Below are 27794 nucleotides of genomic sequence, written 5' to 3' on the forward strand. Positions count from 1 at the left end.
GCCTGGGGCCCCCGCCGCGTCGCGGGCGTCTCGGTGTCCCTGCGCAAAGCAGCAGGCGCGGCCGGAGGGAGGTGCGTGCGCCTTTGCGCGTGGCGGCGGCGGCGCCGGAGGCTGAGGCGCGAGATCCCGGCAGGCGGGGAGCTGCAAGCGGCCGGACTGAAGCTCGGACGTCGGGCAAGCGGGAGCTGGAGGGGCTCGGCTGGGTGTCAGGTGGGTCCCGCGAGCTGTTCACCCCGGCAGGGCAGGAGAAGAGGCGGCTTTTGGAGAGGCTCCGTCCGTCGCCAACCGTCCTGCTTTGGGGATGAGGCGTCGCCAAGGTCCCGCTTCGAATGGGCAGCGTTTAGCGGGGAATCCAGGCTGAAGCAGAGTCCCCTTTCCCCTAAAGCGAAGGACATTTTGTTCTCTCGCTATTGCGCAAGGAAGCCAAAGCGCTGCAGCGACATGCTGTGCATTTCCGTGGAGGAGAAGGCTGTCGAGGGCTACCGGTGGCCACGGTGGCTGGTTTGGCGGGGGGCCTGTGTGCTCCGCCTCCTCCACAGCTGGAGGCACAGGGGCAGCTGTGCTTCTGAATACCAGTTGCTGGAAACCGCGGGAAGGGTCTCTCGTGTTCGGATCTTGTTCGCTGGTTTCCCAAAATGGGCATCTGGTTGGCCACTGTGAGAACAGGATGCTGGATTAGGTGGGCGCCATTGGCTTGATCCAGCACACTCCTCTTAGGGGGTCCAGTTAACGATCTGTCACCGGCCCGGGGGCATGTTTCTCTGGTTCCGCGATAATATCTCCTAACCTCCCCATCCCGTTTGAATGAATAGAAGCCGGAGAATTTGCGCCTCGACCTTTCTAGTGAACTGGGACCTTGGGGGCGAATTACTATCTATGTGGCAAATACGTGGCAAGAGGGAGACGCGTCTCGTGGCAAAGGGATCCGCAGCCTCAAAGAGGGCGGGAGAAGCCCCGAGTATGTTTTGCCTGCATGTGTGTTTCAGAGCATCATTAACAGAGCAATTCCAGCAAGTAAAGTCCTATATAGTAGAGGCACAGGGAGTATATTTTCTAGGAAAAAATATAACTTTACTGCTGCAGTTGTATGGTGGAACATGCTTTCCCCTATACAGTATATGTGGAATCCTTTGGAAATGTAAATAAGATAACTTGCTTTGTAACAGCCAGCAGCATGTGTAGGTTTTAAACCTACATATTTAGCTTTAACCAGCGGTGTCCAAACTTGTTTCAAAGAGGGCCAGATTTGATGAAGTGAAGGGCTGTGGGGGCCGACCAAAGGGCCAAAGTTGTTGACCTTTCTTGAGCTTAGGCCCCCGAAACGGACTTTGGACATGCCTGCTTTAAGCTGTGGTCCTAGACACAATTTCCTGGGAGTAAGAGCCTTTTAATTCAGTGGGATTTACTTCTGGGCTGGGGCATGCACAGAAATGGACTGTATGTCGACGATTGAACAAGTTTAAGCCGACCTGTTGAAGTGTACATACGAAGGCAAATCGCACAGGTTAAAACTTTCATCTGAGACCTGTAAGACTGGAAGAAATTCCAAAGGTTATTAGGTGATAGGTACTGTGATGGTAAAAAATTACCTTCTGCTGAGTCAGGCCGTTGTCTACAATGCTAAGAATTCTACCTCGATTGGCGGCAGCTCTCTGAAACCTTGCACATCAGTTTCCCCCCAACCCTACTTCCTGCGTTTCTTTGACTAGAGAGCCGAGAGCTTGGCATGTGCTGTGGTACTGAAGGAGAGAATTCCTCAGTTGAAGTGCCATAGCCAAAACAGGTGTGCTTTGCTTTTATTTATTTATTTCTGTTGCAATATCTATATACTGCCGCCTTTGATGGCAAAGCTCTCCCATAGTGGCTTAGATAAACATTTAAAACCATAAAATATAACTGAAAGCAATTAGCAAACCATTAAAAAAAAAACACAGCAACCTAGAAACAGTGCATGGCTGAGCTGAGCAATTCAGATAAAACAGATTAAAAAAAAAAAACCAGCAGCAGTTTACACCATTAAGTAGTTGGACCAGTACTTCAGTTAAAACTAGATTTTATTTCATGGGAAGGTGGTATGCAAAGCAGGCCCTCACCTGTGAAAAATCTTAATGCAGGGGTTTATGGCACACCTGAACAGCAGCTGGAAGGCATGCGGGCTTGGATATGGCATAGAGGCATGCTCACAATCCCGCTTGTCTCTTGGAACTGCATGGCTCCGCATCTCAATTGATCACAGCAAAACCACCCCAGGACATAGGGACCTGCATATGTGGTGTAATATGCATAAGAATGGCCCTGTCATATCCCTTGGGCTTGACTAGTGTCACACTTGCTTAAATGGTTGTTGGACTACAACTCCTGTCATCCCTGACCACTGGTCCTGCTGGCTAGGCGTGATGGGAGTTGTAGTTCAACAACAGCTGGAGAACCAAATTTGAGAAACACTGTTAACTAGTGGAAGCTCATGCAAGAAATTCTGCTGGCACAGTGGGGCTTTCTCTCCTCTTCTCCCCCTGTGCTCCTCTAAATTGGCTTGGGGTGTGTGTGTCGGGAGACCCCCCCCCCCAAAAAAAAACAGCACACAGAGCTAAGAGAGAGGATAATTTCGTACGGCAAGCTGAAAAAGCTTCTATTGATGGAATGATTGCCATAGCACTACACCAATTTCCTCCGCTCAAATTCAGGGGTATAGATACCCATGGCTTAGTGGTAGAAGACGTGTTTTGCACACAGAGGGTGTCGGGTAAAGAGAGAAAACTGCAAAACCTTTTGGGAGATGCGTAGGTGGTGGTGGTGGTCAACTTGTATGAGCCTCATTGCAATTATTTGGGAAGCAGAACGAATCTGTTGCAAAATTCAGTGCTAGCAACACAACTCGAAGCAGGATGCTGGCAAATTAGTTAAGAAACTGCCTTGTATGAAGCTATGCCATCACCTCAGATGCCAGGGATTAAAGCAAGAACCTTTTGCACACTGTGTGCTCTTTGCTGCAGAGCAGTTCACTTGTGTGCCTGTACGTCTGTCCAGTTGGGTCGAATGACATGTTCATAAGGTTGCACCCCTTTCCCCTGTGGTCCCTACTCTGGATTAGCACTCCCCAACTGCTTTTTTATTTTATTTTTTAAAAACTTTGAGCATTCTAACCTTGGAACTCCAGTGCCACTTCTGGTGTGACCCACAAACTGACTGGGAGGGGTCTTCAGTTCAGAGAACCACAGGTGGAAGATGCACGTCTTGCAAGAGAGCATTTTGAGAATAATTGAGTCAGAAGACAAATCCTATGGAAGAGTAGCGGCTTCAGGTTTTGAGGGGCCCTTGAGCAAGATGTTCCTCAGTGGAGCCACCTGGTAGTTGCTGCCAGTACCCATTCATTTGTCCTCTTCGTGTCAATTCAGCGCAGCAAGCCAGAGGAAGAAGGCAAGCTGAGTGGAGGTTGCTGCTGTTGCTACTACTACTGTCTGTCTGTCTGTCCATCCATCCATTTATCCATCACTGCCTATTCACTCAATGAGGGCAGGGGAACGGGCAGCAAGAAGGAGCAACAGCAGCAGGATGGAATACCTTGGGAATGGCAGTGAAGCCTTGGTCCAGGCATGAGCCTCTGAAGGAGTCCAGCAGTTCCAACCCTTGATGCCAGCCCTGCTGTGGAAGAAGGACCAAAGGCACTCTGGATGTTTAGCCTGGAGGAAAGAAGATTAAGAGGGCAAGATTAGGCTGTTTTTTTCAGAAATATTTTAAAGGATTTCAGAAAGAAGAGAGGGGAACAGCCATTCCTTATGTGAACAGCAGCAATGGCCATGAATCACAAGGAGGTTGGTTTGGGTTCAGTTCAGAACAGATTTCCTAGAGAAGCTGTTGGTCTTGCTTGACTTTTTTTTCAATGAGGGGGCAGTCAGAGAAAGGTTGAACAGACATGTGTTGGGTAGTCAACAGCACACCTTGTTGTACTGTTTTGGAACCAGTTCAAGGTTGTTTTTTCTTGTGACCACACTCACGGATTTGTCGTAAAGTAGCTGTACAAGCTAATCATGGGTCCGTTTATTCAGATGTCAGCCCCACTGAATTAAATGAGAGTTGCTAACAAGTAAGGGTCAAAAGTGCAAGTAGATAAATAGGTACCACTCCGGCGGGAAGGTAAATGGCGTTTCCGTGCACTGCTCTGGTTCGCCAGAAGCAGCTTAGTCATGCCGGCCACATGACCCAGAAGCTGTATGCCGGCTCCTTCGACCAGTAATGTGAGATGAGCACCGCAGCTCCAGAGTCGAACACGACTGGACCTAATGGTCAGGGGTCCCTTTGCCTTTTACCTTTAAGGGTGCAATCCTCTAGTATGGGAATAAACGTCAGTGAAACCAATGGGACTTGTGAGTAGTCACTGTTTAAATGTGCATAAGGTTGCAGCCTTAATCTCCAGCTGCCCTGTCCTGTGGCAGGCCTTTACAACTCCTTCCTGGAATCTGGGCTTTGAACAGGATGCACCTTGATCAAACAATTCAGTCCAGACCAGCAAACATAGAAATAAAGCCAGCCAAACACATTTCTGCTCTGCATCCAGATCTCTGTGCAAGATGCCCTTGAGAAGTTTGCAGAGACCAGGTGCAGTTGTGTGACCTCTGCATACGTGGACGTTGGGGGGCGTGTTTAGAAATCCTGCACCCATTGGAAGTCTGTGAATCAAGAGCAGGTGCCCTTTTCCTCATGCTGCAACAACACAAACGTTGGTTTCAAGGCAGTTTCATGTTCCTCTGGTTTCCAACATGAGCATGTGTTTTTGAACACCTGGCAAGTGTTTTGCTGTTCTCAAATACACTTGCCATATGAGCATAGGGAGCTGCCTTAGTCATCTAGCTCAGGACTGCGCACTCTGACACTCATATTTCATTCACATGAAGCATTCTTCCTATAGGCTTTAGCTTCCATATGATTTGGGGTGCGCCTCTGCATTATATACGTGCCATAGCACCTTGTACATCTCCACTTAAAGGAGCTCCAACAGCAGAGTTGGGGAAGACCCCAGTACCTTGGAGAGAAAAGTAGTGGACTGGACTAGGCAAGCTAATGGTCTGACACCAAGCTATAGAGAACTGCCAAATGTAGGAGCCAGATAGGAGAGAGGGAGACCTGGGCCAATCCATTGAGAGGAACACTCTTGCCCTTATTTGATGGGCATGCTTTTTGGAAGGACAACATGACTACCACACTACCAATTTAATTCTGCTGTGTGGAGCTGCAGGGGAATATTGGGTGTATTCCATGCCACATTTTTGGTTGATAAGGAATAGCGGTGCGATTGCAGATACCTGGCGTGTGCTGTGCATGGACTGATCATGTGCTCTAGATTCCTTTGGAACGAATGTGAGTTCTGAGACAGACAAGTTGGTATGGGGCAGCATGCTCTCTAAAAAGTTGCTCTTATTTGATAGGATTTCTCTCTCTGCCTAGCAAGCTTGATTTAACAGCCTGGCCAGAGATGGTAAAACAAGTTAATGCGTTCAGCTACTGGAGGGCACTTAGTAGCCATCAGGCTGCTTCTCTGCCTCTAGCTGGCTAAACTTTCATCATCATCAACTTTTCCTTCCAACACACAGAGCTCTATATTTGGGGTAGGAGAGCTGAAAAAAAATCATGCCTGCCAACCAATGCACCCCTTTGGTTTCATGTCCTACCAAAGGGGCACATTGGTTGCTGAATGAGAAATATATTTGCATTATTTTCAGCTCTCCTACCCACCCCCCCCAACTTGGTAGTTGGACTCCCAATTGCCCTAGTCCAGGCACCCCCAAACTTGGCCCTCCAGCTGTTTTGGGACTACAACTCCCATCATCCCTAGCTAACAGGACCAGTGGTCAGGGATGATGTGAATTGTAGTCCCAAAACAGCTGGAGGGCCGGGTTTGGGGATGCCTGCCCTAGTCTCCTTCCTACACACACACATATATGTTAACATATTATTTTCCTTCTGTGAAAATTCTTTATTTGCTCCCATCCTCTTGAAGCTATTGTCTGCTGACCCCTTAGTCCTGTCTCCTCATTTCTCTCTCGTTCTGAGAGAATCACCTTTTTGTCTCGGATAATACTCCTGTCTCTCTTCCTCCTTGGGAGTTTCTACATTCGTGTTGACCACCCAGCCTGGTACCCCCAGATTCTCTTTCCACACAACTTCTTTCAGCAGCTACCTTTGGCCAAATTCTCTCTGCATTGTGACACTCTTGATCTTGTGAAAAGAAGGGCTGCTCCAGACAATCTTTTTATTGAGCATTCAACCCGATTTACTTACACGGGTGTTGTATAATGTCAGTTCTTTATCGAGCATTCACCCAAATCTGTTTGCACAAAGGTCTTCCCATCCGTCAGTCATGAACATACACTTTTTAGTGCATTTTGCCATCAATTTCCTAACTGCATGAAGCCTGTGTGTTTTTTTGTTGTTTTTTGGATTTGCTTTAAGCCACTTTAATTATGCAAACCTAAATTTCCAGTATGCATTTGACTCTTTTCTGCTAAATAGTAGCAGCCTGGAGGCAACTTTCTTCCACCTCTCCATCAGCCTTCTCGTCTCTCTTATTCAGTCAGTTCTGGAACCTTTTGCCTCTTATCCCCTCCTTCATCTCTCCTTCCTTTCCTTTGCCTCTTCCTTCAGTTTTTCAGCCCCCTCTCCCCTTCACTCCTTCGCTCCTCCCTCTCTTAGCTCCCTTCACCTCACTTATCCTAAGCCCAAGCTCACTTCCACAGTATATTTCACTTCATCTGCTCCTGTTCTTGCGCAGCTGAGAAAGTCTCCTGACCCTTGCCAGCTGCTCTCGACGCAACAGGTTTGTTTTCTATGCATTTTAACGTGGCTGATTCTTGCTAACCAAAATTACTGTTCTTCTCCATTTTTAGGTCTTCCCACCCAAACTCTGCATTTTGGATATTAAGAAATATCCTGTTTTCCTTTTCTCCAACCATTTTGCCCCGGATCTTCCTCCTTTACATTTTAGAGTAGGCACGCCCAAACTCAGCCCTCCAGATGTTTTGTGAATACTGTTCCCAGCTTTCCTGACCACTGGTCCTGTTAGCTAGGGATGGTGGGAGTTGTAGTCCCAAAACATCTGGAGGGCTGAGTTTGGGGGTGCCTGTTTTAGAGGCTCTTTTCTTGCCTGGTCTTCTTAATCTCATTAGTTTTACGGACCCCTCTTGTCTTGCCTGATTCCCCTTTTACTTCTTTCTGCCAGCGTTTTGAACCCCTCGTCCAATTGGAGGTCACCAGCTATCTTACCTATATTCTCTACGTGGGGGGTCTTCAGGACATCTTCCCACCTCTGAAAGTTTCGCCTGTCACTTGCTGCTTAGATTGTCCCGGGTACATAAACCCCTGTGGGAGATGGAGTGAAGCTTATCCCTTTGGCATACTTCTTGCAATTCCTTTAGATAACACACCCGATCCCTCCTAAGCTGCCACATAGTTGTGCTACTTGTGCTTCCTATATTTTATATCGTGCATTTTACACCATATGCAGCCGCTTGATCCTTATGGTGTTATGACGCACTGGCCAAGCCTAACTTTGCCCCATATATCAGAGACTTAACTTGTTCCCCACCATCGCCACTTGGTCCATGCAGTGAATTGTCAGCCCAGTAGTGGGCACTCCCAACCTGTTCTTACAGTGGGAATATATGTGCCATAGCAAAGCATATAACCAAATGTTCCTGCCTTGCAATTCGCAAAAATTGCAGATCCATGGGACGGACTAGGACCGGCTCCATATCTGTGGCTGCATCATTAAGCTTGAGACTATGAGTCATTTGCAATATTGCCTATGGCAGAGTAAACTGGAGAGACTGGGCTGTGTGTAATCGACCCTTTACTGCTCTCAACCCAGGCAGCAGTTTTTTTGTTATTTTTTAATGTATTTTTATTAAATATTTTCTTGATTTGCGAAACAATGTGCAATGTCTCTCTCGTATATATTTTTCCCATGTTACATTTTTACAAATCAGTTTCATTTGTTGAGACATTGGGAAGAAAAAAGGGGGGAAGAGGTGGACGGGGGGGGAAAAGGTAGGTGGAGGTGGGGTGGGGTGACGATGTTTCTATTTTACTTAATATACCGTATTTTCCGGCGTATAAGACAACTGGGCGTATAAGACGACCCCCAACTTTTCCAGTTAAAATATAGAGTTTGAGATATACTCGACCGCAGATTCTCCACCCGGCGTATAAGACGACCCCCGTCTTTTAAGAAGATTTTCCTGGATTAAAAAGTAGTCTTATACGCCAGAATATACAGTATGCAGGGTTTGATGTCAGCGTTGCTTGTGCAGGTTCTCTGCTGTTTGCTTGTGTTCCTTTGGTGGTGAGAGAGGTTTTGGTTGTTCATTTGTGGTTGGCTGTGGTGGTCTTTGTTTTCATGTGTGAGTGGGGTGGGTGGGTGTTTTGGATCAGGTTAGCCTTATTGATTTGTATGCTGTTGGTGGGTTTTTGTCATTGCCTTGTTGGGCTGTGTGTGTGATAAAGGGGAGCCATACTGGGGTGAAGGCGTCTTCTTCTATTTTGTCCCCGTGTCAGTTTCAGCTTATTGGTTAACCCAGGCAGCAGTTCAGTGCCTTTTGCTATGCGGCTTTGAGACCAAAAATACTTCTCCTGCTACCTGCCCCTAGTGTAGCAGTTCTCAAACCTTTTTCCTTCCTTTCTTTTTTGGCAAACCACTTGTCAATTTACTGGGCCTCGGCAGACTCCTGGATGGGTCAGTTAATCCTGGATAGCTCATTTGGTGTGGTCCTGATAATGCTAAGGTTTCAGGTTTGATCCCCTTATGGGACAGCTGCATATTCCTGCATTGCAGGGGGTTTGACTAGATGATCCTTAGGGTCCCTTCTAATTCTGTGGCGGGAAGGTAAACGGTGTTTCCGTGCGCTCTGGCTTCTGTCACAGTGTCTCCTTGTGCCAGAAGCGGTTTAGTCATGCTGGCCACGTGACCCAGAAAGCTGTCTGTGGACAAACGCCTGATACCTCAGCCTGAAAAGTGAGATGAGTGCCGCACACCATAGCTGCCTATGACTGAGCTTAAACATCCAGGGGTCCTTTACCTTTTCTTTACAATTCTATGATTACACTTGATCTTAGCCAAAAGGCCAAGAAGACTCTGTCCATGCGACTCCGGAGAAGTAGAGACTACAGACCACATGCTTCTCCGTTGCTGCTTTTATAGGGCTTTGTGGAATGAACTTATCTCTCCGCTATTATGTGAGTCTCCTGGATGTCCCGAAGAACTCTATACTCATTGGCTCCTCTCAGATGCCAACCCTAAGGTCACAGCTGCGGTGGCAAAGTTCTGTGCTGTCGCTATTAAGCTTCGGTCCGCACAATTAGGTGGCTCCTGATCCTTCTTTCGATTTAAGTATTATAATAATCTGAATTGCTGATTCTTTTAATTAATTTCTAAATTTATTCTTTTAAAGCAATAATTATTAACTTTAATGTACCGTATATACTCGAGTATAAGTCGACCCAAATATAAGCCGAGGCACCTAATTTCCCTACAAAAATGTGGGAAAGCTTATTGACTCAAGTATAAGCCGGTTCACCTTTGCCACTGTGGTAGAGGAGGAACGAGCAGCCCAAAGCAGCCCTTTGGGCTGCTCCTTCCTCTTCCTCCTTTGCTGCTGTGGAGCTCACCCCATCGCAGGGTTTCGAACCGCCATTCTTCTGATCAGCAAGCCCTAGGACTCTGTGGTTTAACTCACAGTGCAATGTTCCCTTGTGTTATACAGAGAAGGCTGGGATCCTGTCCTGTTTAAGCAGGAGCCAGGGAAAGTGAGCACCTGTGAGGTTTTAATACTTCCTTAACTGATAGGCTTTCTGCCTTCTGGGGTCTAAAGTTTGCATTTATGTGAGCAGTTCAGGAATGGAACAAGCTGCCTGGGGAGAGTAAAGAACCGCCGTTCTTGTACACTTCTTAAGGAATGGTTGACTTGAGTATAAGCCGAGGGCAGCTTTTAAAGCACAAAAAGTGTGCTGAAAAACTAGGCTTATACTCAAGTATATATGGTACTTTAATTTTAATACGGCCAACCCCTTTTAGATCAAATCTCAGATCAATTTTAAATTGCATTTATTATTGATTCTGTATGTGTCTTTTTGTGTGTGTGTGTGTGTGTGTGTGTGTGTGTGTGCTGGTCGTCGACCGTAATAAAGTACTTGTATTGATTCTGTAACTACTTAATAAGCTTTTATTCAGTGTCAAGATCATGGTCAAAGTTAGTGTCAAGTGCAGATATTATTTCCTCCGAAGTATGATTCTAGTGAATTTGTAGCCCCCCAAACTCTCCACACACACATACACACCATACACGTTCATCTTCTTGCAGGTGTTGCTGAGAACCAATGGAGGACTCTACCCGCATGGGCTACTGTATAGTGGCTGGCAGCTTTGTGGCCTTCCAATTCTTCTTCTCCGCTGTCAGCCCACAGTTATCATTTTCGCTGAGTTCCAGATATTCCACCCTTCCATCAGTCAAGCAGAACGAATGGAATTCCAGGTATAGTATCTTAAGTGGTGCGGGGAGGGGATGCAGAGAGTCTTGCAGCTCTCTCTCACACTCTCAGCCAGTTCAGCGGAAGAACCCCCAGCAGGGCTGTCTTAAGCCTATGTGGCGCCGGGGTGCAAAGATCCACCCCCCCTCCAGGTTGCCCAGTCCCAGGCACGCAGGAGGGCGGAGCCGGCCGGCCACCTCAGCATCTCACTGGCTCGGTCGCCCCCGAACTCGCCCACAGCAGAAGAGCCCGCTGTGGCACTCCGACCGACGGGTACGCTGTTCCCCAGACTCTCGGGCCCCGGACTCTCAGCCAGGCGCCCCTGAGAGCCCAGCACCCGGGTGCCCTGCGCCCCTAGAGCCCTATGGGTAAGACGGCCCTGAACCCACCCGCCCCCTTAGCATGTGAGAAGCCTTGGAGCATCGCTTGCTTTGCAGGAAAGAGATGTGAATGTGTACATGAGTGCACATGCCGGGGGGGAGGGGATATGACACGAGCACTGCAGTCATGGGGTAACCCTGTCCTATCCTCCTCCCTAGATGTGTCTCCACCCTCCATGCTGTGATAGTCGGGCTCTTCTGCCTCTGCATCCTTTGGTTTGACGATGCTGTAAATGCCAACCCTATCTGGTAAGAGGGAAAGGCCCTCCTGGCTCGCTCGCACGCTTCCTCTGACCACTTTGCTGTCCAGGCTTGCATGTGTAGATTTGTCAGTCTGCCCTCCCCAGAGAGAGAGAGAGAGAGAGAGAGAGAGAGAAGGAGAAGGAGGAAGAACTGGTGCATGTGAGCTTGGTGGGACACATTGTGCTAGGAAGGCATGAAGGCTTGTTTTGTGTCGGGGAAGAATAGCCCCTTGTGTTCCTTGAGATTTAGGATTGCGGGAGGGGGCGGGCACAGATTCTGGGCCAGGGCTGGCACTGGGCCTAAAGAGGTGTTTATGTTGCTGCCCAAGCCATATCCCCCTCCCTCCCACTCTGCTTGCAATGCACATATCCATGCCTTTCTTTCAGTTAGCCTCACATTGCTCCTGAGTGGGGCTGGCTAAGTGAATCCCTAAAGCTCAGCACCCCGGCATTTCTGTTCCTTTCCCACCAACACATATGTGACCCTGACTAGTCGACTTCACCGTCTTGGAGCACGCAGCAGCCCACTGTCAGCTTACATTCAGTCTTACATTCACCAGCTACATGTGGGATATTAGCCGTGTACGTCTTTGTGGTAATATAAGGCTGTATCCAGACCAGCCCTCAACCTGAGGGTTGTGAGACCACAGTCACGGGCATCAGGGTTGTCAGTGCTTGGGGAAAGACCAGGTTTTGCTCCTACCTTGTTACAACTTCTCTCTTTTTTGTTCTTTCTCCCACAGAAGCAACTAGCTCCTATTGTCTAGTTTACACCAATCCAGTTGTAATATGTGAGGGGAAATCTTAAAGACCCATGGGTGTGTTTTACACAGTTTCAACAACAATGAATGGGGGAGGGGGAGAGAGACTGCTGGAGACACAGCCTCCTTTTCATCTAGAGAGGGGGATCCTATGCCCCTCCAGAAGGTGATGGACTGCAAGTCCCATCAGTCCTTACCAGCATGGCAGATGGTGAGGGATGAGGGGAAATGCTGTAGCTCGACACTATATAGAGCACTAGTCACCAACATTTTTGGAACAGTGAGTGCATTTCAGATTTTGAGAGAGCTCTGTGGGGAGAGGATTTGCCATAATACAAAATGGCTGCCATGGGGAGCACAGCATAACACATTGTTGTTGTTATTTATTAATTAATACCCTGCCCTAGGGTTTCCCTAGCCACTCTGGGCGGCTTACTGTGGCGATCACACAGGGTCCCCGGTCGTTTGACGGACTATTGATCCCTGTGCCACCACGCGCTTCGCTGCCACCAACCAGGATCCCCTCCCTGGTAATAACTTTCACAGTCAGGGTGCAATTTTAAACAAAATAATAAGTGTTTATTTAAAAACTTCAACAACTTAAGATAATGGTTACAACCCTGCCTACGCTCACCACTATACCTCACCACCAACCCTCACAATCAACCACCACCCACCAACCAACTCCCTCGATCAACAGCTCTTCATCAACTACCTTAACTCTCCGCTCTCTAACTCTAACTGACTCCTTCAGCTGCCCCTAGCTCCTCCCCCCTCTGTTTATTGGACAGCCTAGGGTCAGCCACTTAACCCCTTTTCCACTCCTGCTCTTATATGTATTCCCTAGAAAGGCAAACGCCACATACCTCCCCCCTTAAATAAGTTTGATTCAGGAGGGATAACTGGACAGAGTTATACTCCTGATCAAACTGCGTGACACCTTAATTCAAACAAACATTTTTCTAAGTTTACTAACCTTAACTCCTCCTCTTATGCTGGCTGAATAATTGTTTTTTCCCACATTATATACAATAGATCATGCAATATTAAACCTTTAGTTAACTTCAAGAAAATGTGTAACTGTCCATTTTAATCTTTGTCTTCGGGTCTTCGTGATAAGGCATCTGCAATGATGTCCAGGATCCTTTCACGCTCCTTATTGTCCTTAACCGCCACAAGAAGTGTCTTTCTCTGGGCACCAGTCTTTTCTCTGCCACACGTGATGGGATGCGAGTTGTCTTCCTTCTCCATACGACACAGTCCCACTTCGATCCCTGCAGTCGATGCGTCTGTAACGATTGTGGATTCCAATCTGTGTAGAGTCTTTGTTTCTCAGGGTCAAAAGCTCTCTTGGATCACCCTCTCTCTCCTTCAGGATCTCTGTTAAGTGTTGAAGCTCGATGCCTTGTGCAAACGTATCCAAGTCCTCAAAAACTGCATTAGAACTAGTTGTCTGGCTTTTTAATTCATTGGGAACTGCTTTCAGAAGTTTGTGGAAAGCTGCTTTTTTAGTCAGCTTGCTGAAGCTTTTTGGACACATGGGTTTACTTAATGAAAGTAGATTAAAAAGCTCTGATTGCCTATTGCTGTTAGCAATCTCCCTTGCTGTCAGTCCATCTTTGATCTGTATTGAATTATCAGTTCCCACTTCAAACAATTTGAAGACGACTTTTTTATGTCTTTGACGTGGTGGCCACGTTAATGCTGTGTAACCACGTTCATCTTGGGCATTTATTTGTATTGTATGAGCAGCAGGGTACCCAACTTCCCACCACACAATCTCTAGTGTAGGAAACACTTTCACTTTCATAGAAAGTTGATGGGACACCCTGGCAACTATAACTTTCAGTATGTTTTCCTTTCTATATTTCCAACTGATGAATGTCTTATCATAACTTTGAATAGCTGTTCTAACTGATCTCACAGATAGGTCACTTTTTAAAACAACTCTGACTCCTCTTGAAGGGACGTAACCCATAAGCTCTGGGTCATATTTTCCAAAAATCACCACTGTGGTAATATGTGACCAGTCATAAACTTTCCAGGCCTGCCCCCCAATGTCAAATATAAAGACCTTGCATTCTAAATATGGGGCTTTCTGTTCCTCATCCCACAGGATCCCGGAAATAAAACTGTTTACTAGATCAATGTTTACTTTATATGGGCGCTGACGTCCTGCCATGTCACTGCATGGAGCCCCTCGGAAAGGAACGTTTGCAATTGAACAAACATGGGCCTTAATTGAATCTAGACAGGTATAATCATAGCCATACCATGGAACACCCATCACAATCTTCTTTGGATTAATGCCCATGTGAATGTATTTTTCATATTCCATTATGATGTGGTTATATGGAGCATTGGCTCTGGCTTTGCATTGCGACCACATCTGACTCTGTTCATCATACGGCATAACAAATATGAAATCACAAGACTTTGCAATCCCGGTGTCAATGTGTTGGACTACCCCTTTTGCTAGTCTTGGAGTATTACTGAAAATCGTTTTAAATTTTTGTGGGATGTTTCTTATTTCCTCCTGCTGTGAATGGGTTAAGGTAGGGGCTAGCTTAACTTCTTGTATATTACATTCTTGCTCCCCTCTCCCCTCCCAGCATGGTATTTCTGCTTCTTCTGGGTCCTCTCGGATAGCACAGAGAGCCCAGCTTTCAGTTTTCTGGTAAGGCTTAATCATGTTTACGTGAACTACCTTGCGCCCCTCATCCCCCTGCTGGATAAGGTAGTTTGCATTATTTATTTTGGACACGATTTGGGATGGTTCCTCCCAGGCTAGTTGCATTTCATTCCCCTTTTTGGTCGCTCTAGGCAAGGGTCCTAACCTCTGGAATGGTGTGGAGATTACAGGTAAAGGACACAGTTTTGCCTTGGTTTTGTCCTGACCTGATCCCTGCCTTTGGCAAATCTCACAGGCTTGGCAATACATTCTAATTTGCTTCCCCATGCCTGGCCAATAGAAATTTTGTGCCACTCTTCGTTTGGTCCGAGTTATCCCCATATGTGCCCCAAAAATACTATTATGGGCTTGCTTCATGATAGTTTCTCGGTACATGTGAGGAACCACTAGTTGCCTGCAGTTTCCTCCTCCCCCTTTATAAGGTGTGCTAAGGGCTTCACGATATAACAGCCCCTCCTCTAGGCAGAACCTCTCTGGGCAATCAGGGGTTAATGGAACAGTAGATTTTGCTGCCTCAAAACAGCTGTTTAGTCCTATGTCATTCTTTTGTTCCTGAGAGAAATTAGTCTTTTGAGTAGTTTTAAAAGGTATTAGGAAGCCTGGCTCACTCAAAGTTTCAACTTGAGGACTCTGAGTCCTGCCCTCATTGGCAACTGTTTCGCTTCCCTCAGTATCAGTTGACAGTTGGCCCCCCTTGGAGCGGGTAATAACAAACGCACTCTGTACATGCTCCAGGAGATCCCAACCGATAAGCACCGCAGTGGGGATTTCCTCTGAAATGGCCACTTGCCACTTTCCACTCCAGTCATGTAACTTAATGTTTACCTCAGCCATTTGGAGTCTAACTGGCTCTTTGGCGATTCCTTTTATTTCTATAGTTTTTCCTGGAATTACTTTATCGGGACTGATTACCTCAGGATGAACAATCGTGATTTGGGATCCGGTATCTTTTAACCCTAGATATTGTTTCTTTTCAATCCAAATATTTTCTCCAGAATTTCTCAAGAGCAAATCATTCTGTTTAATCAAGTAACAGTGTATTACTGAGGCCTCAGGAATCTCCTCTGTCTCAGGCCTAGCTAGAGCTTCGGTTTCCGTGGCAACCTGCTTAGCCTCACCCTGCCCTACTGAGTGGATACAATAAGAGTGTTTTTGAGTGTTTGTGCTCCCAGATTTAACTTGTTCACCAGTCTTACATTCAAAGCTTCTGTGGCCCAGTTTGTTGCACGACCAGCACCTCATATCTCTTCCCCCAGTATAATTAGATTTATTTTCTTTTACCTCAGAGGTATGGGTGTTAGTTTGGCCCACGTCACTTGGGCTTTTTGACTGTGGTATGTTTCCCTTTTTCATTGCCGGAGAAGAGCTTCCTTTAGCATATTGAAATTGGTTTCTGGGGTTCCCCCACAATTTCCCGCCAAATTTTGGACTATCAAATCCATGGTCCCTAATTTCATTAATTTGGTCAGCTATGGTTGCTGCCTCCTGAATGGTTTTAGGACTTCTTTCCTTTACAAGATATTTCAGCTCCCCAGTTATGGTGGCATAAAATTGCTCCAACGCAATAACCTCTCTGATTTTTTGAATTGAATCCGCACCCTCCTGCTCTAACCATTTTTTGAGGTAATTTGTAATTTTTGCCCCCAACTGAGCATACGTTTCTTCTCTCAACTTTGTCACACTCCTGAATTTTTTTCTTAGTTGTTCTGAGGTAATTCCAAACCTCGTATAAATTAATTGTTTAAACATCTCAAAATCTGTTGACTGTTCTTCTGTCATTTGGGCGTATATTTCTGCCAGTACCCCACTAATTCTAGCCCTTAAGATCACCATTTTCTCCTCATCCTTCACTTGGAAATCTTTACAGGCTCTCTCAAATGATATCAGAAAAGCCTCTGGGCTATCTTTCTCCTTGAACTCAGGGAATCGCTTTAAATCTACCTTCCCTGTTGTTTGACTACTGGCGTTATTACTATTGTTTTGGTTCTCCATTGCTGCTAATTCTAGTTTCTTCATTTCCAACTGAAATTGCATTCTTTCGCTCTCACTTTCCCTCTCAGCTCGAATTCTCTCTTTTTCTAATTCTTGTTCAGCCTTAACTTTTTCTAATTCAAATTTATATTGTTGTTCTAGTTTCCACTTTTCTAATTCTATAGAAACTTGTGGCTCTCTCGCCTCAGGTAAAATATTAGTGACATCTTCTAAGCTCTGCTCTTCCCTCAGAGGATTCCCATTTTCCTCCCCTTCAGAGCTATCTTGAGCTGGTTCCCTCACAGGGTTCTTTGTCTTTTTAGGTGGCATATTGTGTGATTGAGGATTGACAGTTAAATTAACAAAATAAGAGAAATCTCCTCTCAGCACTGTTCCCCCTGGCTAGGTTTCTCCAGACTCGGGTCTCAAAGTTCTGCTATGGGTCTTCTCTCTACCCGTTAAGCTTACTTCCTCAGACCCCAAGTCAAAACCCCCTGCCAGAACAGATTTGTGAGCTCTCTTTTCTCCTTTTGTTATCTTAGCCTTGCAGCGTCCTTGGGTAACCACAACTACACCCCCCGGGCTAGGTTATCACTTCACAGATTTACCCTTCCCCTTCCAGGTGTATTGTTTAACCCCAGCTGCTTCTGCCAATTTTGTGGTGAACAGGCACAACGATTTCAATATCCCTCCACGGGCTTATTGATGTCTCCTGCCGGCGTATTGATCTTATCCCGCCGCTGCCGCCAGTTTTGTGGCGATCACACAGGGTCCCCGGTCGTTTGACGGACTATTGATCCCTGTGCCACCACGCGCTTCGCTGCCACCAACCAGGATCCCCTCCCTGGTAATAACTTTCACAGTCAGGGTGCAATTTTAAACAAAATAATAAGTGTTTATTTAAAAACTTCAACAACTTAAGATAATGGTTACAACCCTGCCTACGCTCACCACTATACCTCACCACCAACCCTCACAATCAACCACCACCCACCAACCAACTCCCTCGATCAACAGCTCTTCATCAACTACCTTAACTCTCCGCTCTCTAACTCTAACTGACTCCTTCAGCTGCCCCTAGCTCCTCCCCCCTCTGTTTATTGGACAGCCTAGGGTCAGCCACTTAACCCCTTTTCCACTCCTGCTCTTATATGTATTCCCTAGAAAGGCAAACGCCTTTCTCATCTAGAGAGGGGGATCCTATGCCCCTCCAGAAGGTGATGGACTGCAAGTCCCATCAGTCCTTACCAGCATGGCAGATGGTGAGGGATGAGGGGAAATGCTGTAGCTCGACACTATATAGAGCACTAGTCACCAACATTTTTGGAACAGTGAGTGCATTTCAGATTTTGAGAGAGCTCTGTGGGGAGAGGATTTGCCATAATACAAAATGGCTGCCATGGGGAGCACAGCATAACACATTGTTGTTGTTATTTATTAATTAATACCCTGCCCTAGGGTTTCCCTAGCCACTCTGGGCGGCTTACAGCATATCTAAAAACATAATAAAAACATCAAGCCTTAAAAGCTTCCCCAAATAGGGCTGCCTTCAGATGTTCTCTAAAAGTCAGATAGTTGTTTATTTCCTTGACATCTGGTGGGAGGGCGTTGCACAGGGCGGGCATCACCACCGAGAAGGCCCTTTTCCTGGTTCCCTGTAACTTTGCTTCTCACAGGGAAGGAACCAGCAGAAGACCCTCAGAGGAGGACCTCAGTGTTAAAGATAAAGTCACCCCTAACAACCTTACACTTTCCATGGGAAGTCACCTATGTCCTGCTGGTCTTGATTGTGGAGTTCGCACAATATTGGTTTTACACACACACACACACACACACACAGAGAGAGAGAGAGAGAGAGAGAGAGAGAGAGAGAGAGATGCTGATGCTGTTTATGGAACAGGGAGCATTCCTCAGTACCAGGAAAAATATTGAAGGTAGCGACTCAACATTCATTCTTATTCGAATGAAATTTCTAAGAAGGTGCCTGCACATTTTGCCTCATAACTTTCTTCACGGGGGTGGGGGGTAGGACTAGAGACATTCTTCTTAAAAAAATGAAAGCTCAAGAGTCTGGGGCACCAGTGAAAGCCTTTTCAGGCACAAGTTGGCAACCCCTGGTATATAGGGTCATAGTTTACCAATCCCAGCTAGTTGTTTGTAATCACTAGTCTAAACCAAACATGTAAAATACAAAAGCATGGCAAGAAAGAAAGAAAGACCTGAAGATGTTTCATGGTGATGGAGCAAAGCAAAGGCCTCGTGTGTGTTTTCTGCAAGCAGACGGTATGAAAGACTGCTGATCTGGATACACCCACAGTGCATTGTAGCAGACAGTCAAATTTTGCCCAACCTCTCTTACAGAGTCAGGAGGGAGGTCTTTTCCATCTAACACCATGAAAGAAAGAAACTGGCACCTATTGAAGTAGGGTAGATCCGTCTCCCAGAAGCAGATCCCTCACCTCTAATCATTCTTCCACTCTTTCATTCTTTGCAGGGGAGACCCGTGGCTCGTCAAGCTGAACATAGCTGTCACGTGTGGATACTTGCTGTATGGTAAGTATCATGTCCCCCATTTCATTGGGCAGGCTAGAAAGGCCAAGGCTGGGAGGAGAAGTTTTATGGGGAAGCTTGCCATTCCCCTCACCACAGCCACAGTTTCCCTTTCTATTCCTTGGCCTGCTGCCATCAGATGCCACTGGGGATATCTCGCCCTGACCCAAGACCCATTAAAGTGAACAGGAAAGGTGCTTCTATACTGAGGCATTCCCAGTGGATTGCGCCCCAAAGAATCACCCTAAAACAAAACACAGGAGATTGTGCTTCCCCACTTCCCATCTCATAGTGAAAGGGAAGTTTGGACTGCCCAGAAAGAAGAAAAGCTTTGCAGCTGAGGCTGTGTAGGAAAAAAAAACACTGGTGTGTGTTATCTGCTGCCGTTTGCTTGTTTTATGTTTCTTATTTTGTTGTTGTACTGTTTATCTATTGTTTTTATTTATTGTGATTATCTGTAGCTTCACTGTAAGTGATTTTGAGCAGCTTTTAGGTGCAAAAGTGAAATAAAAAGTGTCTAAATAATTAAAAAAAAAGTACACAATCACTTGCGATGTACAGCAGAGCATTTTCTTTTTTGCTGCCGGTTGGTGAATTTCATCCAGCAATTTATTTCTGTGAGAAGTGAATTTGAAGCCCCACTTCTTCTGCCAGGGAGTCTCTTGCAGCCTCCATCAATTCACTCTCACTCTTCTCAGTTACCCATTGGTAAAGTTTTTATTTACCTACTTGCATCCATATCCTTCTTCCCAAGGTGGCAAACATGCAGTTCCCAAGTGATCTCTCATCCAGGAAGTGAATGATGGCCTCGTGTGCCTTCAGACAAAACTATGGAAATCACAAGTTATGTCAATCCAATAACACACAAAAATTATCATGTAGCGCAGAGTTCCTCTGAATTCCATTGCAGACCCAATCCACACTTCCCAGTCCAGATCAGAATGCAACAATCTTTCTGATTTTGCACTTCTCTGAGTTTTGCAATTCAGTCCTTACCTAGAAACATGCCACGGCATATTAAAAATGTGTCTTTTAGGATAACATCTATTTAGAAATGTGTATATTGAGATAAAGTATGTATTTAACCCAATGACATTTTAAAACATTTTAGCGGGAAGGTTTTTGACATTTTGAGGTTTCAATATGTTTTTATATTCTGCTAGAAGCTGTCCAGAGTGGCTGGGGAAACCCAGCCAGATGGGCGGGGTATAAATAATAAAATTATTTATAATTTTTATAAGTAACCAAAATTATCCACATTTGGTATAATAATAATAATAATAATAATAATAATAATAATAATAATAATAAGTGGATGCAGTGGGAAGGGGTTTGTTAGCCAATTAAAACAAAAACAAAAAACCAACCAATATGTTGTTTATGGCATTCTGAGAGGCTTAATTTGCAGAAATTCACATTCCGGTTTTTGTCAAGGTCATTAGAGAAAAGGCATAGCTGCTGGAAAACTGTGATCCAGGGTGAAGCAGGCCCCTAGGGCAGAGGAGCATATAGTGGGGACGATGCAAAGTTCTTGGAGTTATTCGGGATGAGGAAAGCTCATCCCAAATACTGGGATCCACGCTCAGTTCTGGAAGAAGGCTGAAACACCCTCTGTATTTCAAAGGATTATTATGATGTGATGGGGACTATATAAGGCAGGCACGTCCAACAGGTAGATCGTGATCTACCAGTAGATCACTGGACATCTGTGGTAGATCACTGGTAGATCACTGGCTCCCCCCAACAGGTCAAGATTTTCTTCCTCCTCCCCAAAAAAACAGGGCTTTCCTGCTTCCTAAAAAAGAGCTCAACAACTCTTTCACCTGAAACCTAAAAAACAGGGCTTTTGTTCCTAAAGAAAAGCTCAACAACTTTGACTGCCAGTTTTTAACTCTGTGAGTATCTCGCAGTCACTTGGGGGTTGGCCACCCCTGATATAAGGTTTCTAGATTTCGTCAGCGGTAGGAAATGTGTGAGGGGGGGAGGGGGGGAGGTAAATGTCTCAATGTAAAGATAGTGTAATGGTTTTTGTGTGTGCAATTTTTTTTAATGGTTGTATTGTTGAATGCTTCTGAGTAGTTGACATTGGGGCCCAGACTGCCAACACTCTCCTGTGCCACTGCTGGCAGATGGACATAAAGCTACTAGCCGGTGGGTTCGAATCCCCACGACGGGATGAGCTCCCGTTGCTCTGTCCCAGCTCCTGCCAACTTAGCAGTTCAAAAGCACGCCAGTGCAAGCAGATAAATAGGTACTGCTGCGGTGGGAAGCTCAATGGCGTTTCCGTGCGCTCTGGCTTCCGTCACGGTGTCCCGTTGCACCAGAAGCGGTTTAGTCATGCTGGCCACATGAACAACATAAAGTATCACTGTGGCGATAATATGACCATAAACAACAAACCACCACACAATGGCTGAAAATGTAGTGAAAGGTTTACTGGAACACTCTTCTAAAACGCCAATGTTCCTTCAACTAAGCCACATGATAAATGGAGCCATGTATAGAACATTTTACTGAATACATAATATAAGATAAAATGTTCACGCAACTGAACCATTCAGCAGTAGGTTGGGTATGGCAACAAAATCTTAATGCCACCAAAAAGTTCACAAATAGTTGATGGTGAAATGATGGTAGAATTCTTCAAAGATGTACATCTTTGAAGAATACCCAACCTACTGCTGAATGGTTCAGTTGCGTGAACATTTTATCTTATATTATGTATTCAGTAATATGTTCTATACATGGCTCCATTTATCATATGGCTTAGTTGAAGGAACATTGGCGTTTTAGAAGAGTGTTCCAGTAAATCTTTCACTACATTTTCAGCCATTGTATGCTGGGCACATGACCTGGAAAGCTGTCTGTGGACAAACACCGGCTCCTTCAGCCTGAAAGCGAGATGAGCGCCACAACCCCATAGTCACCTTTGACTGGACTTAACCGTCCAGGAGTCCTTGACCTTTTAAACCTTTTTTTCCTACCCCATTTAAATCTTCACCTTTTAAATCTCTGCCTGCAGGTTGGCTGTTAAAAGAAGAATCACGGGGTCAGGGGTGGAAACATGTCGGCCTTGCTCTGTTAACTAGCCATGCTTAAACCTTGTTTCCTGCCTGCTCATCTCCCAGTAAACCGTCCTTGTGCGTATGTTGTGTTGTGTTCTGAATTCTAGATCTGTTGCTGCTAGTGCGGTACTGGAGGACATTGGGAGATTCCCTTTTCGTTTGCCACCACTTGGCAGCGCTATACGCTTATGGATACGTGTTGGTTAGTTCCAGAGTCCTTTAGCTATTGGGGAGGAGGGAGGGGGAGAGGTTTCCTCTTATTCTTCATTCTTGTTTCTCTTTCAAAAAGAAGAAAAAAACCCCATTCTTCTTCAATCCCTTTGCTTCACTCTGCTCTTCTACAGCTTTCATTGCTGCCTCGCTTCATCCCAGTCCACAGAAACCGGCTGTCATCAGGGCAAAAAAGGACATGGTCTGAAATCTGGACCAGGGAAAATGAAGAGAATTAGCATAGCACAGACTGAAATTTTCCCCTCTCCGCTTCCAATGATCAGTTGGCTGAGAAATAGAACTTCCATATGTCTGAGAACTCCTGATTTACTTTTCATTCCCATGCTCCAGGAACTTTTAAAATGGTTTTTTTTTTTTTTAAGAGAGAGAGAGACAGAGAGCACATGCCATGGGGAACAACCATAAGCATGATTACTTAGAAATAAGTCCCGTTAAGTTAAATGGGATTGACCTGCTAATTTGTGTGTTCAGGATTGCAGCCTAAAAAGGTGTTGTATGGAAATGAAGACAGTCCCTGCCTGTGGGTTCACAGTCTAGAACAGGAATGGCGAACCTGTGGCCCTCCAGGCATGGTTGAACTACAACTCCCATAATTCCTGACCTTCAGTCAAGCTGGGTGGGACTAAGGACAACCGGAGTCCATCAACATCTGGAGGGCTACAAGTTATTCATCCTTGGTTGAGAGAACAAGATGTGCTAGGAAGGGAGAGGGACAGACATTTTGGAAGCATAATGAGAAGTAGCATTGGTATGTCACATTAAAGAGGAGAGGGGAATGTAAAAGGTTTTTTTTTTTTTTAATCTGGGTTTAACTTTTTATTCCATCACTGAGCTCTTTGTGAAATGGTGGAATTATTTTCCCCTCGCCAGAAATAACCGCCATCACCACAGTTAATTTATTAATCAGCTTCCTAACCACAGTCTTAAGGCGATTTACACATGAGATAATGAAAAACTCAAAAACAACAAGCACATTTAAAACAAGACTAAAAGCCTTAACACTCGTGGGGAAGACCCATTAATTCAGCTGATAAAACCAGAAGAGAAATATCGCCAACTGTTTCCGGAAAGTGTAGACACTGGTCGCCTATCATATCTCGAATGAGGAGGTGAAGGAATCCATTTGTGCTTCTAAGTTGTGCTTGTCCTGCTCAGCCATTGATTAATTTAGCAACCTTGGAGGAAGTAGTGTTTCCTCACGACTCCTTACCTCATCTGCAAAATGGCCATTATAACATAGGCTGCCTTCTAGATTTATTTACATGCTGCTTATATGCCAAAATGGCTTCTGAGCACTTTGCAACTATAAAATCAGTCCATTATTAAAATGCACAATAATGTTGAATCATGCTTGCTTAAAATATGCAGTAGAACAAACAATTATAAAGCATAAAATTAAAACTGTTAAAACACAACAATCGCATGTTGGATTCAAAATGATAAGAAAACGTTGACATCACATTGAGCCTTGAGGTTAACGTAACAGCAATCCTTTGCACACTTACATGGAAGCAACTCCTGTGAATTCAGTGGGAAGAAGAGCCCACCATCTCTCATGGATGAGGCTATGCTGCAATCTTCTCATACTTGGAAGCTAGTCCTGGTAAATGAAATGGAGGTTTTTTCACAATCAGTAGCAGAGTTTGTGTTACTAGTAAATGGGTTTAGAGGGTGGTCAGGCCCCAACGCCATTTACCCCAGATTAATATAATTTCAGCCCACATCTGAGGTCTCCTGCCCCCACTGCTGGTTACCTTGCCCTTTCTGGCTCTTTCTCTTTCCTGAAAGCATTAACTCTTGAATTCCCTGTGGTCATTCTCCTGTGCACAGCCCAGCCTGCTCCTTCATAGCAAATGGAGTCAGCTAGAGCAATAATCCTCCTGAAACAGACGTCCCTGAAATTCTCAATTCGTTTCAAGGGGGATTGAGCAGGAAAAGGACCCATGAGATTGTGCCTGTCTTCTGACATGCAATTAGGCATTTGTAAGGGACCTGCTTGGATGGATTTGCAACCCAGCCCAGTAAAGTTGCTCACGTATTGCATGCTAGTCGTGTTGCTGAACTGCTACAGTTCACGTATTTGGAACACAAAACAAAGGAGCAGGTATTGCAGACCAGCTTCTATTGCACAGGTTTGGCAGGGTCCTGTTGGATGGATGGATGGATGGACGGACATTGAAATTGTTTTGCATCATTCAGGATGGAAAAGCCCAGCGACCAAGGCGTGGCTGGCACCAAGGAGTCTGGCTGTACTGGTATTCTACTCTGCTGCTCTCTAACACTTTCTCTGCTTGGCTTCCTTGCTGTTGAGAGAAAGGGAGGTTGGGCTCTCTGCTTGGTACCTGAGAGCTGCCTGAATCTTTTGGCACTGGAAAAAGCGAGGCCTTTGGCACTGTCTTGGGGAACAGTGAGGCCAGCATCTCAGGGTTTCTCTTTCTGTCCCCATAGAGCCGTGGGGTGCTGCCCTACTTTGCCAATTTCCGTCTCCTCTCGGAACTCTCCACGCCCTTCGTGAACCTGCGGTGAGTTTTCTGGTGGTGTAAGTCAGGGGTTTTTATGGTTTCAGGGGCTCCTTCACAAACCTGTGACATCCATTCGATAATGTGGGTCTGCATATCCTTTCATAGCAAAAGGAACAGGCTTGTGGAAAGCAGCTGTTCTCCAGGCTCCTCACAAAGAGACACAGTAAAGCCCCTCACTTCCTAAACGGCCTCGGCCCAGCATACCTGAAGGAGCGTATCCACCCCCATCGTTCAGCCCGGACACTGAGGTCCAGCTCCGAGGGACTTCTGGCGGTTCCCTCCCTGCGAGAAATGAGGTTACAGGGAACCAGGCAGAGGGCCTTCTCGGTACAGTGGTGCCCCGCTAGATGAAAATAATTCGTTCTATGAGTGTCTTCGTAGAGCGAATTTTTCGTCTAGCGAAGCAACAATGCAGCGCGGAGGTTTTCGCGCCGAAATTTTTTTTTTTCCGTCTTGCGAGGCAGCCCCATTGACTTTTTCGTCCTGAGGGGCAGCCTTCCGCTAGCGAATGCCGTTCGTCTAGCGAGTTTTTCGTCTAGCGAGGCACCACTGTAGTGGCACCCTCCCTGTGGAACGCCTTCCCATCAGATGTCAAGGAAATAAACAACTACCTGACTTTTAGAAGACATCTGAAGGCAACCCTGTTCAGGGAAGTTTTTAATGCTTGAAGTTTTATTGTGGTTTTAATATTCTGTTGGGAGCTGCCCAGCGGCCGGGGAATAAATTATTATTATTATTATTATTATTATTATTATTATTATTATTATTATTATTCCAGTCAACATCTTAAGTCCTTTGCATGGCCACCACTAAGGAAGCTCAGCTCACCCCGATCCCTTAATCCTAGAGGAATTACCATGGGTGGCCCTGTGTTCCACCAACCAGTGAAGCTTAACAAGGGATGCAGAGGGCAACCCCTTGAATTCATAGCACTGACCCCATTCAAAGCTCACTTCTCAAGAAACTGCTACATCGTTCTATCTGGGAGAACCATGGCTGATTTAATGCTGCTGAATGCTTGGTTCCCCATACCTCACTAGAGGTCGGTGGTTTTGCTTTATTCTAAGAGGTGGAAGGAAGGGGTGGCATCTTCCAGGGCAGCCCCCCCCCCCGGGTGTTATACACACACACACACACACACACACACACACACACACACACTTGACACAATACTTTTGCTTTACCTCAGGTGGTTCCTGGATGCAGTTGGCTGGCCACGCTCTTCCTGGGTCGTCTTGGCCAACGGCCTGGCCATGATGGTGGTCTTCTTTGTGGTGCGGATTGCCGTCATCCCCAGCTATTACATGCAAGTCTACTCCTGGTATGGGACTCCTGAGTATGAGCGCCTGGGCCTGGGTGTACAGCTGGCCTGGATCGGGCCCAGCCTAGCCTTGGAAGTACTCAATATGGTCTGGATGTATCGCATCACCCGGGGCTTCTACCGAGCCGTCTGCCGGTCCATGTCTCGCAAGGCAACATGAGGATGTTGAGAACGGGGCAGTACTTGGTCAGGAACACAGAGACTCTTAAGTACTTCTGGACCACGCTGGATACTCCCCTTTCTAATACTCTTAGAAGCCAGTAGCCATAGGAACTGCTTCTGACCATCCCCTTGGCCCAGGCAGACAACCCTGGATCCACACATCTGGAGCATTTGTTTGTTTTTTCTTCCGTCATCTTGGCCACCCTGAACAGAATGAGCAACTGGAGAACAACATCCATCTCAGATTTGGGGATGGACTCTCTGGGCATCTAACATGTTTTTAAATGTATAGTTTAAACTCTCTCTCTGTGTGTGTGTGAAGCCCAGGAATATCCTTTGGCTCACATGGGTGGGTGTGGAGAGATATAGCTGGACCAGCAGTTGCCTGGTTTTTGTGGCTTCGGGCTTAGACTGTGACAGTGCGTCTAAACAGCTCATTGCCCTGTTTCAGCTATATGTCAAGGAAAAATATGCACCATTGCCTCCAGGGTAGAGGGGCCTGGTTCTGTTGGAGGGATACTTTGGAGGAAGAGAGAAGGGATGAATGGAAACCGTTCTGCCACTTTGCCCAATGGCTCCTGGTTCTTTTATAGAAGTATGTTGGGAGAATGAAATAGGCTGAATGCATAGAGGAGGAAACTGTCAAGCGAGGCACTGAAAATGGAGGATTTTCAGTGCTTGGATGGCAGCAGTAAATACTGGAAGACAGTGTTTGGAAAAAGGTGTTTCCACTGTACCAGGTTTGGGTGGAACTTGACATTCCTTCATACCAGGCTCCTCAGAACGCTGTCCTCAGCAAAACAAGGCTTCATAACTCTTCACTTGGGCATAACCATGACACTCTTGGCTGTGCTCGCTTTTGTTCTGAGAGCTCGAAAGCAAAGAGGTTGACACAAAAAGGCCTGAGCAGAACTAGATCAAAGCAAACTGTGAGCTTGTTGGGGGCAGGCGGGGCGGACCCAGTTACCTTCCACAAGAACTACCCCGACAGGTGTTGGCTTCCGTTCTGAACCCAGGCATCTCTCCTTGAGGCAGCATCCCTCTTAAGGGGAAAATTGCATCAATTCCAGCACAATACTGCAATATTCTGTTGCACGTCAGTCGTAATATTGAGTGCAGCAGTTTGGATTATGGCTTCCTAAAAGTCATGAGCACTCACTGGTAATGTCATGTGTCACATGTGAACATAAGAAGAGCTTGCTGGATCAGGCTCATGACCCCCCTCCCCCCCCCCCCAAAAAACCCCCGCATTGTGTGCATGGCAAACTGTGACAGCAAGGCCCCAGCTGTGGAGATCTTGTGTTGTGAGCGTCACATTGCTGCTGAACATGGGAAATAGATGTGTCCCATTCCTCTGTGGTCACTCATAGTGAAATTAAGAT

The 27794-nt window shown here is 46.0% G+C and overlaps 1 protein-coding gene across 1 annotated transcript; it reads left to right on the forward strand.

The window, feature by feature from the left end:
- LOC117060741 (TLC domain-containing protein 4-like) lies at positions 1-27794 on the forward strand. The gene is made up of 7 exons (XM_033173256.1): positions 1-210; positions 10350-10520; positions 11055-11144; positions 19056-19114; positions 22284-22378; positions 24856-24929; positions 26119-27794. The coding sequence occupies exons 2-7, from the start codon at positions 10366-10368 to the stop codon at positions 26408-26410; spliced, it is 765 nt and encodes a 254-aa protein (XP_033029147.1). The 5' UTR covers positions 1-210; positions 10350-10365; the 3' UTR covers positions 26411-27794.

Source organism: Lacerta agilis, chromosome 16 (assembly GCF_009819535.1).
Source record: "Lacerta agilis isolate rLacAgi1 chromosome 16, rLacAgi1.pri, whole genome shotgun sequence".
In the NCBI taxonomy this organism is placed as follows: Eukaryota; Metazoa; Chordata; class Lepidosauria; order Squamata; family Lacertidae; genus Lacerta; species Lacerta agilis.